This window comes from Poecilia reticulata, chromosome 11 (genome assembly GCF_904066995.2).
Source record: "Poecilia reticulata chromosome 11, P_reticulata-male-v2, whole genome shotgun sequence".
NCBI lineage: Eukaryota > Metazoa > Chordata > Actinopteri > Cyprinodontiformes > Poeciliidae > Poecilia > Poecilia reticulata.
The window spans coordinates 14,673,499-14,690,604 of NC_088840.1; the positions used below are offsets into that span (position 1 = coordinate 14,673,499).

General features: G+C 40.4%; 1 protein-coding gene across 3 annotated transcripts in view; it reads right to left on the reverse strand.

Moving 5' to 3' along the window:
• The window catches only part of pag1 (phosphoprotein membrane anchor with glycosphingolipid microdomains 1), a 59,317-nt gene that overhangs the window by 5,345 nt on the left and 36,866 nt on the right, over positions 1-17,106 (reverse strand). For 2 of the 3 annotated variants that reach the window (XM_008422045.3, XM_081612777.1), the window contains exons 3-8: positions 14,183-14,219; positions 11,552-11,783; positions 10,331-10,388; positions 6,724-6,820; positions 5,534-5,703; positions 4,943-5,374 (exon numbers count right to left, since the gene is read on the reverse strand). In XM_008422045.3, the coding sequence (XP_008420267.2) occupies positions 4,943-5,374; positions 5,534-5,703; positions 6,724-6,820; positions 10,331-10,388; positions 11,552-11,739 (945 nt within the window). In that variant the 5' untranslated portion in view covers positions 11,740-11,783; positions 14,183-14,219. The remainder of the gene's footprint in view (positions 1-4,942; positions 5,375-5,533; positions 5,704-6,723; positions 6,821-10,330; positions 10,389-11,551; positions 11,784-14,182; positions 14,220-17,106) is intronic. The other variant, XM_081612779.1, reaches the window with a different exon arrangement.

Sequence of the window (17,106 nt, forward strand, 5' to 3'; positions counted from 1 at the left end):
TTCATCCATCAAACTGTCCAGCCCAGCTGTACGTCTTAGTGTCTTCACGTGTGTTTCTTCCCCGGAGCGTGAAAATCAATACGACTACTTTATGGATGCCACGTATTTGGAGACATGATTACTTTTATAGATCCGACCTGAGCTCAACAACGCAGCAGACGTCTTTGTCATTTCACTTTAATTAGCCAGCCAATTAGGCAGGATGCCCCCAGGGGCGACATATTTATAGAAAAACAAGGATGCAGGCAACTCTTGGCCCAGTCAGTACAGCCTGGAAGTGTGTCTCAGAGTGAAATAGTCCTCAAAACTTTATGCTAATCAAAGTGGACATTTAATCTTCAAGTAAAATCTGGTTTGTATACAGACAACAAATGTATATATACATGCATATGTAGTAACGATAAAAGCACACAGAGAAGTTAGTCTTTCGCCAGCTCAAAATGAGGCCGGCACCTAACCGATAAATATTTTGACGTCCAACAATAAAATGTGGCGTGCTTGTGTGTGTGTGTTGAAGTGAGAGCAGATTAGGCGTATGCGTTGATGTTCCATGCATGTAGGAGCTTTAATAACACACAAGGCGTGCAGGAAAGGCTTTTGCGGTAAGCTGATTACAACCACCTCATGTGATGGACGGCCCAGGTGTCGGCGCGTCAGTCATGAGCGACGTATTTGTTGACAGACGCACACATCAATCAGTTTGAGCGCATTAGGCTGAGCGTGTATGTGGTCACTCGGGAGGAAAGACCTAAGAAAGCTAAGGTGATACAGAAAGGATAAATTACATCTCGCAGCAAATACCTTTTCCATGTTAGAATGACTCCGTTTCGCGACAAGTCCACAGCAGTGCTGAATGATGACTAGATCACCGTTTTTCTGGACTGCATCCCATATGTATAACCTGGCAGCCCACCAGCAGGGTCAAATTCATTTCCTGCCTCTCACATTACATGCCCACAGGCATCAAGCCGCTGCAAACATGTGCTGCTGTTGTATATGACAGTTCAATAAATGCTCACCTTTGCAGCTTTACAGAAACTGAAGCTGCTTGGGAGTGTTTTCCCCGTTTGCACCAATTCATACAGCAAATCCATTAGTGTGTGCAGTAAACAGTAAGTATATATGGTATAGTGCATGCTGCACAGTTACTGGCACCTCTAGAAGAGATGCGTAAAAAAAGTTAAATTCATCTCTTTACTAGCACACATTTCTTAAAGAGTTGAGAAAAAAAAATCTACTTTGTTTATGTGCATTCATCTACTAGATTTCATGTTATGAAATGTTAAAGAAAAAAAAATCACTTGTACAATAAAGCAAGGGCTCTTAGATAATTTGTATTCATATAGTCTCTCTGTATCATCCAGTATCCTCTCCTTTGTCCTCTTCTAATTGTCCATATTGTTTTATCCGTATCTGAATGAATTACCCAATAAAAACACATTTCAGTTCAGTAGTAGATCCATGTATTCAATTACAAAGGCCCACAGCATCACAGATCATCCGCTATGCTTAACAGCTGCAATGAGGTGACATGCGGAGGGGGGAAAAAAAATCATTTTTTGTTTCACATTGGCGCCATCTGGATTGCAGATCAGAGCAGAATTTTTCCATCAAGCGCCTCAAACCGAAAATTTAGTAAAACAATTATTTCTGGGCAACACTGAATAAATGAACACAAATTAAAGGTTAGATTAAAATATAAATAAATAAATTCAGAGCAAGATCACACTGCTGAATTAAAAACATACATTATTTAAGGGCTTTTTGTTCATCTCTGCATCGAGTGCTGACAAATGAGGTTGGCCCTCTAAGACAGCCTGTCTGTTCAGCAAAGCAGCCGCCTGATCGGAGGGCTTTTCTTAAAATATTTACATAAAGACGTTGCAGTGTTTTCACAGATGATTTGTCCGTCAGCGGGTCTGTGTGTAAGAGGACCCAGACAGATGAGGAGTTTCTACGGCCCAGATCATCCATCATCAAGTCTGGGTAACTGACAGACGGGGTCCGAGGAGCCAGTCAACACTCACAAAGACGCAAGAATACCCGGTTCTGACAAGACAAATGGCAGTCGGCATCCTGGTCATACATGGGTGTAAACCGCAGGGAGCGGTAAACAGTCACTGTTAACCTTACATTAGCCCTGAGGCGTCTACGCAGCAGAATATATGTAAGCACACACGCTGTGCTATCTGCGTGTGAGATATTAGGGGGATGGGAGAAGCAAAACACATGTGGCTGTAGCCATTTGTTAGTGGTTGGATGAAAGATAATATTTGTAGTTATGTGTGTGTATGTGTGTACATGCTATCGCCAGTATTTAGAAGAATAGAGATATACAGAAGCTTGCTAGATCAGGGTTCATCACTGGTAAAGGAGAGGGATCATTTCCTGCTGTCTAACGATTAACACATTGACTTCCACATGGTAATAAACAGACAAACAAGTTGGAAAAATATCCGTAAAACAACTTATGTATATCATATATAAAGCTTAAGATAATGTGGATAGATGATGCAATCATTAGGTGTTCTTTGAGCTCTAACCTGCTAACAGACTTAATAGATTTAATGTATTTTTTCTAAGATATAAGAGTTAATTTGCATTATTTCCACTGCTGCGTATGGAGTACTTTTTAAAATGAATTTAATAAAGAACAAAAAGGTACGTCAAATGCTGACCTAGTGATCAAGGAGGAAACTGGTTGATTACAATTTTTACTTAAAGATACATCAAAGAATAATAAACTATTTTTCCACTCTGACTATAATACCCATTAGATTGAGAAAACCAATAATACCAATAATAATAATAATAATAATATCTTTGAGAAAAACTGTGCTGCTACTGACAATAGAGAGGCCACATAGGCAGTTGGGGGCAACAGAGGGGGAGTGGTGACACATTTTAGATCTTCAGAGGAGGAATCAAATTAGATGACAGACTGCCATATCACTGATTACTGCGATGTTTCCCACCTCTCAGCAGGACTCGAGGGAATGGGGGGGGGGAAAAACACCTACAAACTAGGTCTAACAAACAAGCTGCAAAATATCACTGCATCAAATAGTACGAGTGAAACTGACTGTATATACAGTATTGACTTTGTAGGTTTAATGTGAACCTCAAACATGCTGTAATACATTTTTAAAATGCTACAGGGGACTGTATTTTTGTTTCTCTCCACAACTTCAGAACATGGATGGATAGCAGAATAGCATAGGAGGATTTTTAATTTTCAGCTGCTTCAACATTTACATTTAAAGATTAAAAAATATATATATTTGAAGATTAAATTCAAGGTAAAAGTCTTTACGCATAAATCAAATGTTTTATAATTTCTATGGAGAATAACATTTAGACTGCATGGACTACACACTCATCAAAATAAACTAGATATATAATATAGATATACACATGACCCCCCCACCCCCACCCTCCGCAAAACTGCTGGTGCAGGGTGGGTCTCTATTGTTTGTATATGGCAAACCTTTAACAGAAATCACCCCGTCTCTTTTTTATGAAACTTATCCCAAGTTCATTGAGTTTTGATGCCTTCTTGACAAAGTATTGTGGGGTTTTTTCCCCAAAGGTTAGTTTTACAGCTAAAACAGAAACAAATAAATGTAGCTTTTCTTTACAAACTGGCAAACCACATCATTCATTTAAAACAGGGGGAAGGGAAAGGAATGTGAATAAAAGCAAACATGTATAACTTCAGGGGAGAGTTTTTAAATTAGAAAAGTTGCCTCATCAAGCAGTTTCTCTGTGATGAGCTTGTTAATGTGATGTGTTGTTGGCATGCCAGAGGTAGCTTCTTGAGAGCAGCTGTATTTTGCTCAGCTCCTGACACTACAGCGATGTTTATCGGTTTTCACCTCTTCAATCATTCCCATCTCTTCACCGCCACATCTCCCTCTCTCTCTCTCATACCTCCTTCCTCTTCAGTGCCATTTTTTCCTTATCATCCCACCATCTTCACTACTTTTCGCTCGTTGCTACAGAGGACTTCATCTGTATGCTGCTGCGTTTTCCTTCTTCACGTTTCTCGCTTTCTATCCTCCCATCTCTCACCTCAAACCCTTGACTCTTTCTCCTTAATGCCTTCCAATCCTTTCGATGCCTTTCTGAGTAAATCTCGCCATCGCCACCTCTATTTCATCCATCTCCTCCTGCTTTTCTAACTCCGGCTCCCGATTTTAGTCTTCTCTTCGACATCATCAAAGCTCTTTGTTTCACTCTTTGTGCTCAGTGATGGTCATCCTGAAGGATACTGTTCTCAAAATTGTTGGAGTAATTTTTTTTTATCTAAATGTGCAAAGGTATTCACACCCCTTGATTTGTTTTTCATATTTCCTTAACAACCACCAACTAAACTTCAATAAATGCCAAGTGCTACATAATTATATTGTCAAAAGACATTTATATATGGGTTGGAAACATGGAATCTGAAAAAAAATCTGCATGCGTTTGTGTTCAGGCCCCTTTCTATGATAAATAAAATCTACCCCAAACAATTGCTGTCAGAAGTCACACAAGTAAAGAGTTCACCTTTAAAGACTCCAAAACATTTGAGATGTATGTGTTGGTTTATCCACCAGAAGGATTACAATCTTAAAATTCAGTCTGAGATTCAGTGGTTTGGATGAAATGATGGTGCAGTCTAAGGTTAGACATAAATTCAATCATGAGTCTGTGGCTAGACTTGGAAAAAGATTGGTTACTGAAAATCTGACTGAACTTCAGGTAGTCTGTGAAAAATGGGCTAACTGAACCAAAAGGTGTTTAAAAATCATCGAGGGGACTAAATACAAATGCACACCACAATTTTTCAGATATTTCCAAAAAGAACAAACAATGAACCCCACTTATAAAAGTGACATATTTCAGCTTTTAACCGTTGAAATGTAAAATCATCTTGCTTAGTGTGCAACAAATTCCTCACCTCTCCATTGTCCAGCCCAGACCCTTCCACGCCATTCATCACCGCTGGCTGGTTGTCGTTTTCGTCGAGAACCTTCTTCGGTATGGGCGGCGGCGGCTCCTCCTCCGGCTCCTCCACAGGTTTGCGTGAGGGAACGGCGGCATTATCGGAGCGCCTTTTGGCCTCCATGTCAGCGCTGTGTCGGCTCTTCTTTCGCAGGTCAACAGAGGCGTACTCGACCCCTTCGCTCAGCGGCACCCGCTCTGGGGTGCAGGGGCTGGGGTGGCCGTTGACGAGGGCGGGAGGTTGAGGTGGAGGCTCATTGGGGCTCGGCTGGACGGTACCGTTGGCGAGGCGAGGCTGCACCGAGGTGTCTTTGATCTCCTTGACGGTCTCGTAGAGAGAGTCCTCAACGCTGACGTCGCGGGATGCCACCTCCATCTCCTTCACCACCTGGATACCACAGAGGCAGACTTGTCACTTTGCTGTGTGAGTTTACAAAGCAACACATATTCTTCTGGGTTTCTCATTGTAACATCCTTTAATTCACCAGTACTGACAAGAACATCAGACGTAATAGAAACACAACGTAAGGTGACTTTAAATGCCGACCTCATAAGTGCTGTCTCCTGAGGCTGGGGGTCTGTCCTCCATGGGGGCACTGCCAGGAGGGAGGCTGGGAAGCTCTCGGTCCTGATGACACTTAGAGGACCTGAGCTCTGATTGGCTGGAGAGCAGCTCCTCAGACAACTGAGGGCTGGTGTCTTGTGTGTCTGAGAGGACTGTCGAAGGAAGAGACAGAGGCTACATTTTTGTTCTGTTGCATGTTGAATTTATTTCCCTTTTCGGTCACATTACAACATACTTGAACGTACCAGGCATAACATTATGATCCTTAAAGTGTGTGGGCCCCCTTCTGCAGACAAAACAGGACCCCCCCCCACTGAACCACCAAAAGGTGAGCTATTCTGTTAAGACTTTAGCAGTCAATCCTTAAACAGGGGTGTCAAACTCATTTCCATTTTGGCCTCAAACAGCTATGATGGGCCAGATTTAACCCCGCTGGCATCGAGTTTGTCACATGTGCTTTATGTACTGTAGGCTACTAATAACGACGCATCTCTGCTTTGTTCATTCCCCCAAACTCTCAAACAGCTTCCCTATCCCTGCTGGAGAAAAGCATTCTCACAGCAAGATGCATGTTTTAAAACCCTAAATTTTAGTCTAATCTGTCCAAAGCGCTTTTCACACGTTTACAGTTGCCAACATGGCTTGTGGAAAATTCCAGGGGAAGATCATGTTGGCTTTCTTTCTACAATTCAACAAGCTTTGCTATTCTTCCAAAACTGCCAAATTTGTGTAGTGCACAACAACGGATGACCCTCCCTAAGCTGTGGATCTCTGCAGCTCCACCAGAGCTGCAGATTAATGCTCTCTTTGCCTAGTCACTCAGTTAAGGTCAGTGGTAATGTCTGGGTATGAAGTTTTGCCATTCTTTAGAAATATTAATGAATCTCTAAATATTTTCTGAAGTGAAACAAAACACACTTTTTAGATGTTTAATTGCACAAAAATGTCTAAGAATAGATAATTTTCCTTCTACTTGTAAGCTGTGATCTACTCTTTCTTGGATTTATTATACACTTTGTTGTGTGTTGCTTTAACGTGAGAAAATGGGAAAAGATTTAAGGGGTATTAATACTTTTACAAGGTTCCATAGATGTATCACTAAGCAACAGCATCCAGAAGTTGAAGCGGAAACATGATGGCTCACAGCTCTGAGGCTAAATGTCTCTGCTTACTTGTACCGCTGGTTAGAGGACCGTTGTGAGAGCTGCTGACTGCTGCGTCAGTCACTGGACTGTCTGCTGATTGGCTGACCATCTCCTTCTCCGACACCTGCACAACAAAGGATGAGATGTTTGTCACTGCAGAGAGAGCTCACCTCGCTGCGGAGCAAAAATCAATCGGGGCTCGTCCCCACTCGGACAAAATGGTTGGCTTTCACACATCTGCGCAATGCAGAATAAAGAGGAGCAGATTTCTACAAAGATTCTCCAGCTTTCTGGATATTTCGCTCATATTTGCAGCACTAATTCATTTTGTTTCATGCTTCCCTGCCTTTTAATCTCCGCTTCGCTGAGCTATTCTGGTCACACTACTTTAAGTTCATTATCTAAACATTATTCATGCCTAATTAAGCATCTGTTTTCCTTGATTACCAAGAAAAGACTTCTATAGATAGTTAACATTCTCTGTTTGCATAAAAAAACAAAGGAAAATTCTAACTTAATCAGGCGTGTTGCATGTATGGGGACTTGCGTTTTGAGAAATCGTCGGCATCTGGCATGTTTTAAAATAAACATGACAAAAAAAAAAATCTCAGATGGACACATTTTCTTTCATGTTTTTCTTTGATCTAAGATCGGCTGTGTTGAGACAGCAACACTATGTCAAGAAGATTAGAAAAGTTCATCCAAGAAGGGTAAGCCACACAAAAATCTGTTGCCCTGCTTTACCAAACTTCCTTCCACAAAAACCACAGTGACACTGAGCAATATCTCTGAAAGTGGCAAGTTGTCAGCGTTGCACAAGGACGCTCCAGCAGCTGAACATCCTGTTCTTGCACCTAAATATGAGCACCTTGCAGCAACATCATGCGGGCCTGTCAAACATTGACATCTCTATTTAGCCTGCATTAAAAGTTTGCCTCCACCATAAATAATAGTTGCAGACACGTATACCAATCATCACAGGATGTGGCATGCAGTTTTTAAAAACAGAGATGAGATTTGTTAACGTGCAGTTTGCTCAAACTGTCTTGTTTCTGCAGTTCCTCAGTTAAAGAGTTCAGAAAATGTGAAAACATCACCAAAAGGTGTCAAGCTGGATGGTTCTTTGTTTAGGTTTGTTGTTTTCATTCTGTGTGTGAAAGGAGGGCATAAAAGAAGCTCTACATCCCCATCTAGTGGCCATACACTCCCACAGCAGCCAGTTTCAATGATGTAATGTTTTAACTGTTTTATAACCCCAATATTTTTCATATGGTCTTGCCATTGTTTGTCCTCTTAAGACAAAAAACACGATGACATTTTTTAAACAATCATGTCTTCTGTTACATCGCTAATAAAAGTCGTCTACAGCATTACGTAAAAGAAAATGTCGTCGTCATGTCATGTTTTATTTGACCTCATAGTTATGGTGTTTCATCTCTTGTGTCTCATAGAACCCAGACTAAATGAAAGAGAAATCGCCCTTAGCACAGTAACAGAGAACCTGCAAATATATTAAGAGTCAGAGGCATAAGAGAATTTCAATGCAGAGAGACTGCAGGTGACAGAGGAAACGCACGTCATGCTCACAGACAAAGACCCCCATTTACCCTGCCAGGCTTTGACATGGTCCGTCATACAAATGGGCACCTCTTGTAACAATCTGGAAAGCTGGTAAATTATGTTTGTGCACAAGGTTGGGGTGAAGATATCAATCAAATGCAAAAAAGCACTCTGCTGGATGTTTTCACAGAGGACTGCATGCGACAGACCGATGCAGACGATAAAGCCACCAAATTAGAGACAATAAAAGAGCGAGAAGACGCAGTTCAGGCTGTGAAAACTGGAGATTTGTCAAGTCCAACAGTGCTTTGATTACTGGGCTATGACTATTCATTTATTTGGTAATTAGTATCCAATAACTAATGTATTGTTAAAGAGAACACCATTTAATTATTAGTAGAGAAACAATTGCCCAAGGTCACCTTAATAAATACTCTGTATAATTCTTTTTGTCTCACAGAATTGAGAGACTTTGCAACAGTAAAGTAATTGATCTGGAAATGTCAGTGAAAGTTCACCTGTGTTTGTACTGAAGAGATAGACATGATTGCAGAAATGTTTTACAATAATTTTGCCTTTATCTTTGGTTTCCTTTGTTTTTCTTCTTATTGAAAGTATATCTGATTATGCTTGTCTTTAGCAACATCTCATTGGAAAAATAGACACTCGTGAAGTTATCACTGCTATTATTGTCATGTTTTGATTTCTTAATCCTCCCATTGAAAGTAATCTTTGACCATTGTTTACAAATTTAGCTATGCTTCTTTTGGTGATGATAAAACTACCATCTTCTCTATTGTTGTTCATATTGAAAGTGCTTTAGTTGAGTTTTCGGTATGTACCGTATTTTCCGCACTATAAGGCGCACCTAAAAACCTTCAATTTCCTCAAAAGCCGACAGTGCGCCTTATACATGGACCAATATTGAGCCACAACAGGTCTAGCAACTACGGTAAGCAGCCGCCAAATTCATTTTCCCCCGTAGAAGAAAAAGCGCGCGGTGCATGCTGGGATAGTTGTCAGAACGCTGGTTTGTTAATAAAGTTTGACTGACCTATCTACCTACCGACCTGATCATCAGGTCGTCTGCGGGTCATTTAGCACCACGTTCTCCACGAACATGCTGTGCGCGAACGGAGAAGGGTCACCATCGTCCGGCCACGCCCCGGCCCAGTCACGAAAGGATCTCCTCGCCGACCCAAGTCGGACTGTTTTGTTGACATTCTTTATGTCAACAAAGTGGCTTTAGATATTCATCCGGGGAGAGAAGAGAGACAGAGACTGCGGCGGCAGCGTGTCGGTTGGTCTGTGTTACCCAGAAAGCAGCTGAGCACAATATCGCAACACCAACACCGCGAGTGAAACAATGACTGGGGCAGCCTACTATATAAAGTACTGGGGGACTATTTCTTTATTATTACACATCCACATTTGTAGAGAACGGACGGGACGGGTGGCAACCGTAACTTTAGCATCTCTTCTATGCGCCTTATATATGTAAAAAGTTTTAAAATAGGCCATTCATTGAAGGTGCGTCTTATAATCCAGTGCGCCTTATAGTGCGGAAAATACGGTAGCTATGTTTCTTTCAGGGAAGAAGTCATTGGCTATGCTAAAACTACTTTTAATTATGCTTCCTCTCTTTCTTGATTTTTCCCACAGAAAGTATCCTTTTCCTAGCATTTAGCTGTGTTTTCTTCACAGAATGAAGCCCAGGCAAAGCAATCAATATTGTTAACTATCTCTCTTTCCATAGAAGAAACACCTGGTTTTTCAGACGGCCTGCTTCCGCTGGATGTTTTCTCCTGCTTAAAGGGAGTGTCACCTTCATGCTAGCTCGAGACAGACTCACTGCAAAGACAACAATCAGCTGGACCTTCTCAGACAAATATTCTTTAATCTAATTTTTTTTTTTTTTTTTACCGGTTAGTTTTTGTATTCAACTGGGCACAAAATACCTTAGTTTATCCTAATATGTTAAGAATGAGCAGGGAAGAGAAGCTCTGCTGCAAGAACATAGATCATACTTTGTATTTGTACTAAAATGCAGTAAAAACTCTGTGATCCTACTTACTCCATTTACAAGGTTTTCTTGGTCTCCTGTAGTAGTTCCATTTATTACTTTCTTCTGCCTGAAAGAGAGAAGTATAAAAAAAAACAATAGAGGGATAAATGCAGCAAAGAACTGTGAGTTTCATTGTTTTGACTATCACACAAGATCAAATAACAGATTTGGTTTAAAAAGCTTCAGCCTCTAATGTGTACACTGCTAACCAGGAATGCAAGGACTTTGTCCTTCAGGTAAAAGAAAAAAAAATACACCCTCTTTGTTCGCTTTGTAAGGTCCGCTGGTGCAATCTGATGCAATCCAGTGTAACAGACCTGACAGGATTTTTTTTAAACAAAGCCTGTGGGCTTCAGTCTGACATGGAGGGGCTCTGAGAACAGACACAACAATGAATGGACCATGAGAGGAATATGGAAAACCAAGAAACCTACATGACGATGAACTGGACACGCATAGAAAAGGAAAAGGGAAACAAAAATATAACAGACATAGCTGTACATGTGTATCTCAATTCATCAGGATTTCATCAAAATGTTGATTTCAATAATTCATTTGTGTAAATACGGAGCGTTTTTTGTAAAAATAAAATATTGTATTACACATTGTATCAGTATTAAAACCCTCTTCTATTTCTTTGATGTATTATTCACTAAAAGTGGAGTTTTCACTACACTGTGCATGGTAAGAAGCTGCATAATATTTCATCTTAAATTTTTAACTGTATTAAAGAAATTAATTACATTCTCAATAATTTTCTGATTTATTCAGATGCACCAGTGAAGGTGTGCATTAGTGATGCGCTGCTATGATTAACAGCAATTTGCTTCTAGAGGTTTGTATTGAGACATTTAAGCAGTTGAAAGGTCACACATTGAACGGCTAAAAAAAGGTATATATTCTTTGCAACAATACTAAAAGAGTTTGCAGTATTTCTTAGTTAAAAATAAATGTGATAAACTTTTAATATGCGAGTGTATGAAATATGCTTCCTGTGAACCTGTGACAAAGATTTAAACATCAGGCTTTGGTTAAAAGTTGCAACTTATAGCACAAACTTTGGAACTGAAACATTTTTTCTATCTAATCTGACTCTTCCAGCAAACTTAAACATTTTTTTCATCTTGCTTTCATCGGAGGTTATCAAGCGCCATTTCTGGCCTTAGTCATATTCCTGAACAACAGGAAAAGTGCAACAGAGGACTCGTGTTGTTGTGCGATGCAGCTCACCCCCGACAGCTGGCGCACAGCCCAAGCAGCACAGAGAGCAGCAACAAGCCGGTGACGATGCTGAGTGTGACGACCAACACCAGCTGCTCACTCTGTGGCCAGTACGCGGCGCCGGTGGCAGCTGCCGTCCCCGACCCAACAACGCCCGCCTCCGAAAGCCACCGCACTCCACTCAACACCGGAGCCATGATACATCACACTGTGTGGGCAGAGGACATCGGACAGGTACCAGCTGGGAAAACACAAGCACAATACAAACACGGTTGAGTGCAAGTTCAGCTGGAGCCAGGTTCAAACCCCCCCCTCTTCCCCCTCCCAGCAAATTGTTCAAACTGTGATGACTTGTTGCTTTGACCCAAAATAACCCAAAGATAAAAGAATGCAAAAGGAAAATCAGTTCTAGAAACCAGCAACTGTTTCCATAGCAACCATCAGATGTTATCTTAATGTTGACCAAACAAAGTTCAGAGACTTTTCCAAATGCTACTGGTATTTTTTTCCTCCCACCACCAAATAAATATCTTGAATTTAATTGTTGTCGATTTCTAAAATACTCTGTGCTAAATTATGTTACTGTAAAATCAATCAATCAATCAATCAATCTTTATTCCAGACCAAAAAGGTCCATAAAAAAAGGAAATAAGAGAAAAATAATAAAATAAAAATAAAATAAAATAAAAAATAAATAAAAAAACATGACATTCACTGAGTCACAAATAAATGATGACACCAATGTTTCCACAATCTTGAGAAAAATCTCACTGTACTAAAAACAGGATTTACTAAAATTGCAATTATATTATTGCATGACACAGAAAATCTACACATACATCTATACATGAGATTCCTGAGCACAGCTGCACATGTGGGAACATCATTATGTACAAACATATGGCTAGCACTGCTCCATCTAGGCACTCTGAGTAGGAGCCTCATGCCGTCATTGTAGGCCGCATAAAGTTTCTGCAGGCTACTTTTGTTGTATCTTCGCCACAGATGGGCCGTGTAAAGTGAAGTGCAAAAAGCTTTAAAAAGAGCTATCTTCACAGAGGATGAACACATACTAAACTTTCTGACCAAAGTATTAGCTTGTGCATACATCATACAATACTGCCTACGAATGTCAAAATCATCAGACAAGTCATCAGTTATGTAATGTCCCAAATATTTAATTTCATTGCATCTGTTGAGGACAAAGAAAAGAGGGAGAAAAAGAAGAGAAGATTGTTACCGGAAGTGTCAAAAAGTGAGAAGGTGCAGTGTCAAGCGGCTTTGTTGTAAAAGCTGAATCAAACACAGAGCTGTTAAAGTTTGACCAAAAATATCAAACTTTTAAGAGTATCATTAACTTAAAACCCTTCCTGAACCGTTGACTCAAGTAAACTAAACCAACCTTGTTTGCTTTTCTCTGTTTTGGAGACTATAAACTCATAATGTTTATAAATGAAAAATAAAACTTCGGATTTTAGATTTTCTTATTTTAAATCAAGCTGTTACGCTTAAGGAGCATTTTTGGCAACAGACTATACAAATGCGAATATATATAACACCAGAACCGTACGGGAAATTTACTACAACACACATAATTTTACTAAAACTTGAGTGTGGCTTGTGGCTCAGTTAACGAAAATATTTACAAAGATTATTAAGACCAGAACACCAAACTATGGTGCAGCCACCTCATATTACATATTACATTTATGTCTATAAATGTAATAAAGAATAAAGACATTTTCAAGTCTTTCTTTAAAAGTGACCTTTTTTGAGGCTGACCCCCTCAGCTCATCACTTCAACTGCATGCTATATCTGGATATGACCAGCAGGTGGCAGGGCAGAGCAGAGAGCGGCTGCAGTGCAGTCTGCTGCAGTGACCCCCCTCTATACAGAGCCTCCACAGCCAGCATGCGGGTTCTGCGCACAGCATCAGAAAGCTCCTCACGTCTCTGTCTAACAGCTAAAGTTAGGCTTCACTGAACTGATGGAACCCCCCGATGTTATCACAGATGATTCATGGGTGATGTGGAAAGTGGTGGTGGGGGGATCACAACAGGGGGAGGTGGTGGAAAATGTGTGAGCTTCAAGAAATGTCAAACAAATATATGTGGAAAGGGGTGGTGATATGTAGCCCAGAGAGAGTGTGCTTTGTGGGTTCACAAGGGTGCAGAGACACAAAGGAGGCCGATGAGCAAGGATTGCACAAAGTCAGGAGGGTTTAGTTTCTGCATATTTGCCTGCTTTGGCATTTTCATTCAATAACCTGCGAAGACAGCCACACCAGAGATGTTGCAAGGAAAACTAGAAATTCGGCTCTTTATTTTGCATGAGCCAAACTCCCGCCAGACAGCTTGTACAGAATGAACGCATGTTGTTCCAGGACTGAACAACTTCTTTGTCTCTGGCAGTCTTATGCTAATGTGTCCTGGGAGCGTAGGAGCTGTGGACTCAGTTCTACCAGGCGAGAAAGTTTTGTGTGCGTCTCGGGCTGAGCTGCAGAAGTCAAGTTAAACTTCTTCCTCAAAGGACGTTGAGGAGAGGTTTCTGTTTTGGTTACAGGAGTCGAGTTTCTCTTGATATAAAACACACCGGGATTTCTGTGCGAGTGCCTGTCGAGGAGGGGAAAACAGCCTTACCTCGACACTGTGGATGATTAGTCAGGGATGGCCTCGCCTGGAAGAGAGCAGATAAAAATTAGAAGGAGGTAGGGGAAGGTTATTACCTCAGGGAGTGGGGATTGGCTTTTTGTGGGAGAGAGTATCAGTGACTGTAGGCAGAAAAGCCGTGTAAGTCGGGGGGTAATGAGGGAATTTGTGAGCAAATTCAGATCAGGCTGGATGAAAGCTCTGGTTCGCACACACAGGTGCATCCCTGAAACATGATTTTCTTTCAGTAATTCTATATGAAATGGTAAATTTAATTGCATATTTATTACACACAGGTGATTCTTGTCCTGTGTGAATTTTGATGATCGTAGCTTACAACTAACAGGAAATCAAAACCAACTTTTCTTTGCATAAGACACACAAACAAAGGGTTTTAATACAGAAACGTTATGGCCATGTTATGACCTACACAATCCTGTGGGAGAATGCTGACTCGACAACCTCTGCAAGAACAGTAAAGTCATAGCTAAAGGTGGCTGATCATATTAATGGAAAGTTACATTGAAAATTACTTCATAAAAAGTGAATAAAACAGATGGTGCACATTTCTATTCTACACTAAAATCACAACCACAAACCCTTCTTTTAAATCCTCCATTTACATAGATCCTATGAGATCAGAGGTTGTGTATGCTTTCTAAACATTCAGCAAAAATCACAGAGCCAAAGGAGCGTGGCTTACAACTCACAGTATTTACCTGACCAATGTGTGTAAAGTGTGCACAGCAGACCTCATCCAGACTTCAAGCAAATTCAAGATGCAACATCCTTTCCACTGATGCAGTAATTCATGCAAAAGGAGCCCCGACCATCCTGTACAATACTAGAAAATGGGCCTGAATTTGTATGGTAGTTTTCTTATCTTAACAACCACTGAAAGCAGTTGACACCACAGAGACATTCACCCAACTGCATTTCACAAACTCAAAGACTCAGAGATTTAATCCATAACTTTTCATTTGCAAGACGACTATTCATGTCTTTATACATACTTTAGGAAGCAGGTAGAATTTTACAAATACAAAAATTCATTTTATTTTTGCTCCCATCAGTTATTACAATTTTTAGCATAATTGAGTCATCCAAAGTAACATAAGTAAACATTTGGAATATATCAGTCTGTGTGTAATCTTTAAGCCAATTTCAGTTTCTAGAGTGAAATACTGAAATTAGTTTGAATAATATCTACTGAAATGCAGTCTTATAAACGGAGTACAAGATGCTACAATGTGTAGAACACATGGGGAACAACTATATTGATCAGTCATGTAACTGAGAAGATAATGACTGAGTGACATCACGGCTCAACAGGATCATGTAACACATTATAACTAATATGAAGATTTTCACATTAAATCCCTAAGAGTTCAGTAGTGAAGACAATAAAACCAGCAGGACACAGTGATTTTTCTGACCTTCATTTTTCATTTCTGCTTAAAAAAAACCCACAACTCCCCAACATGCTGTCAGACTCTCTATTACTTGTGTCTGGGAATAATAATAATAATAAAAAAAGAAATTCCTCCCTCGACATCGTCTGGCCGGCTCCTGTCCAGGTGTCACTATCTGGCAACTGTGTGCCGGTTCGCTTACGTCTCGGCTGGTGCTCAAACCAGAATAATTACCGGCTGCCACTGTGCAGCATCACCATGGCAACATTGCCTTCTACCCATCAACACTATTTATGGCGGCACATAGGGAAGAAGAAAAAAAAAATCAAGAGAGATGTTTTAAAAGCAACTTGTGGGTGATTAGGCTGCAGGTGGTGGGTTTTATTTGTTTGATAAAGAACCTCTGAACTCCCCACCAGCAGAGCAGAGGACCAATGGACTGGAAGGGATTCAGGTCCTCTAAAAACATAAAATAGAAAAAAAGGACCACTCTTTGACATTAAACACTTTAAGAAGCAAAAATAAACCAGCTACAATCTGTAGTTTTTAGTATGCCTGAGAAATTCTGAGTGTCTCAAGCTAAGGATATAATTAAGTCTTTATTGCGGATTGAAATTGTGACATAAAAACAGAAAACATCTTCTGACACTGAGAAATGACTCATTTTAAGCCACTCCTAATCAACATTCACAGCAGTTTTTATGCACAAAAGTGCATATACATATGGCTTTCACATCATGAAAGTATATGGATTAATTGTTGAATTGTATAATTTTAACAAGAAAAGTAATGAAAGGAAACATGATTTTATTAGATTACTATTTAGATAACAGTATCTATTATCTACACAAAATAATTATTTTTTTAAATAGATTTTGTTTACAGGCTGCACAGTGGCGCAGTTGGTAGAGCTGTTGCCTTGCAGCAAGAAGGTTCTGGGTTCGATTCCCGGCCTGGGGTCTTTCTGCATGGAGTTTGCATGTTCTCCCTGTGCATGCGTGGGTTTTCTCCGGGTACTCCGGTTTCCTCCCACAGTCCAAAAACATGACTGTTAGGTTAATTGGCCTCACCAAACTGCCCTTGTGTGTGTGTGTGTGTGTGTGTGTGTGTGTGCATGGTTGTGTGTCCTGTGTGTCTCTGTGTTGCCCTGTGACAGACTGGCGACCTGTCCAGGGTGTACCCTGCCTCTCGCCCGAAACGATAGCTGGAGATAGGCACCAGCAACCCTCCCGACCCCACTAAGGGACAAGGGTGCAAGAAAATGGATGGATGGAGATTTTGTTTACAATGATAAACAAAAATCATGCATACATGCATAGGTCTGACATACATGTTACAGCCTTGACATTTGCTGTTGCACACATTGTGTTTCTCTTGGTGAAGCATGGTGGGATGGGTTTGAGAGTGCTGGTAAATCTTACAACTTTATTTGTGCTCAGCAGGTTTCTTAATAATTATATATATATATATATATATATATATATATATATATATATATATATA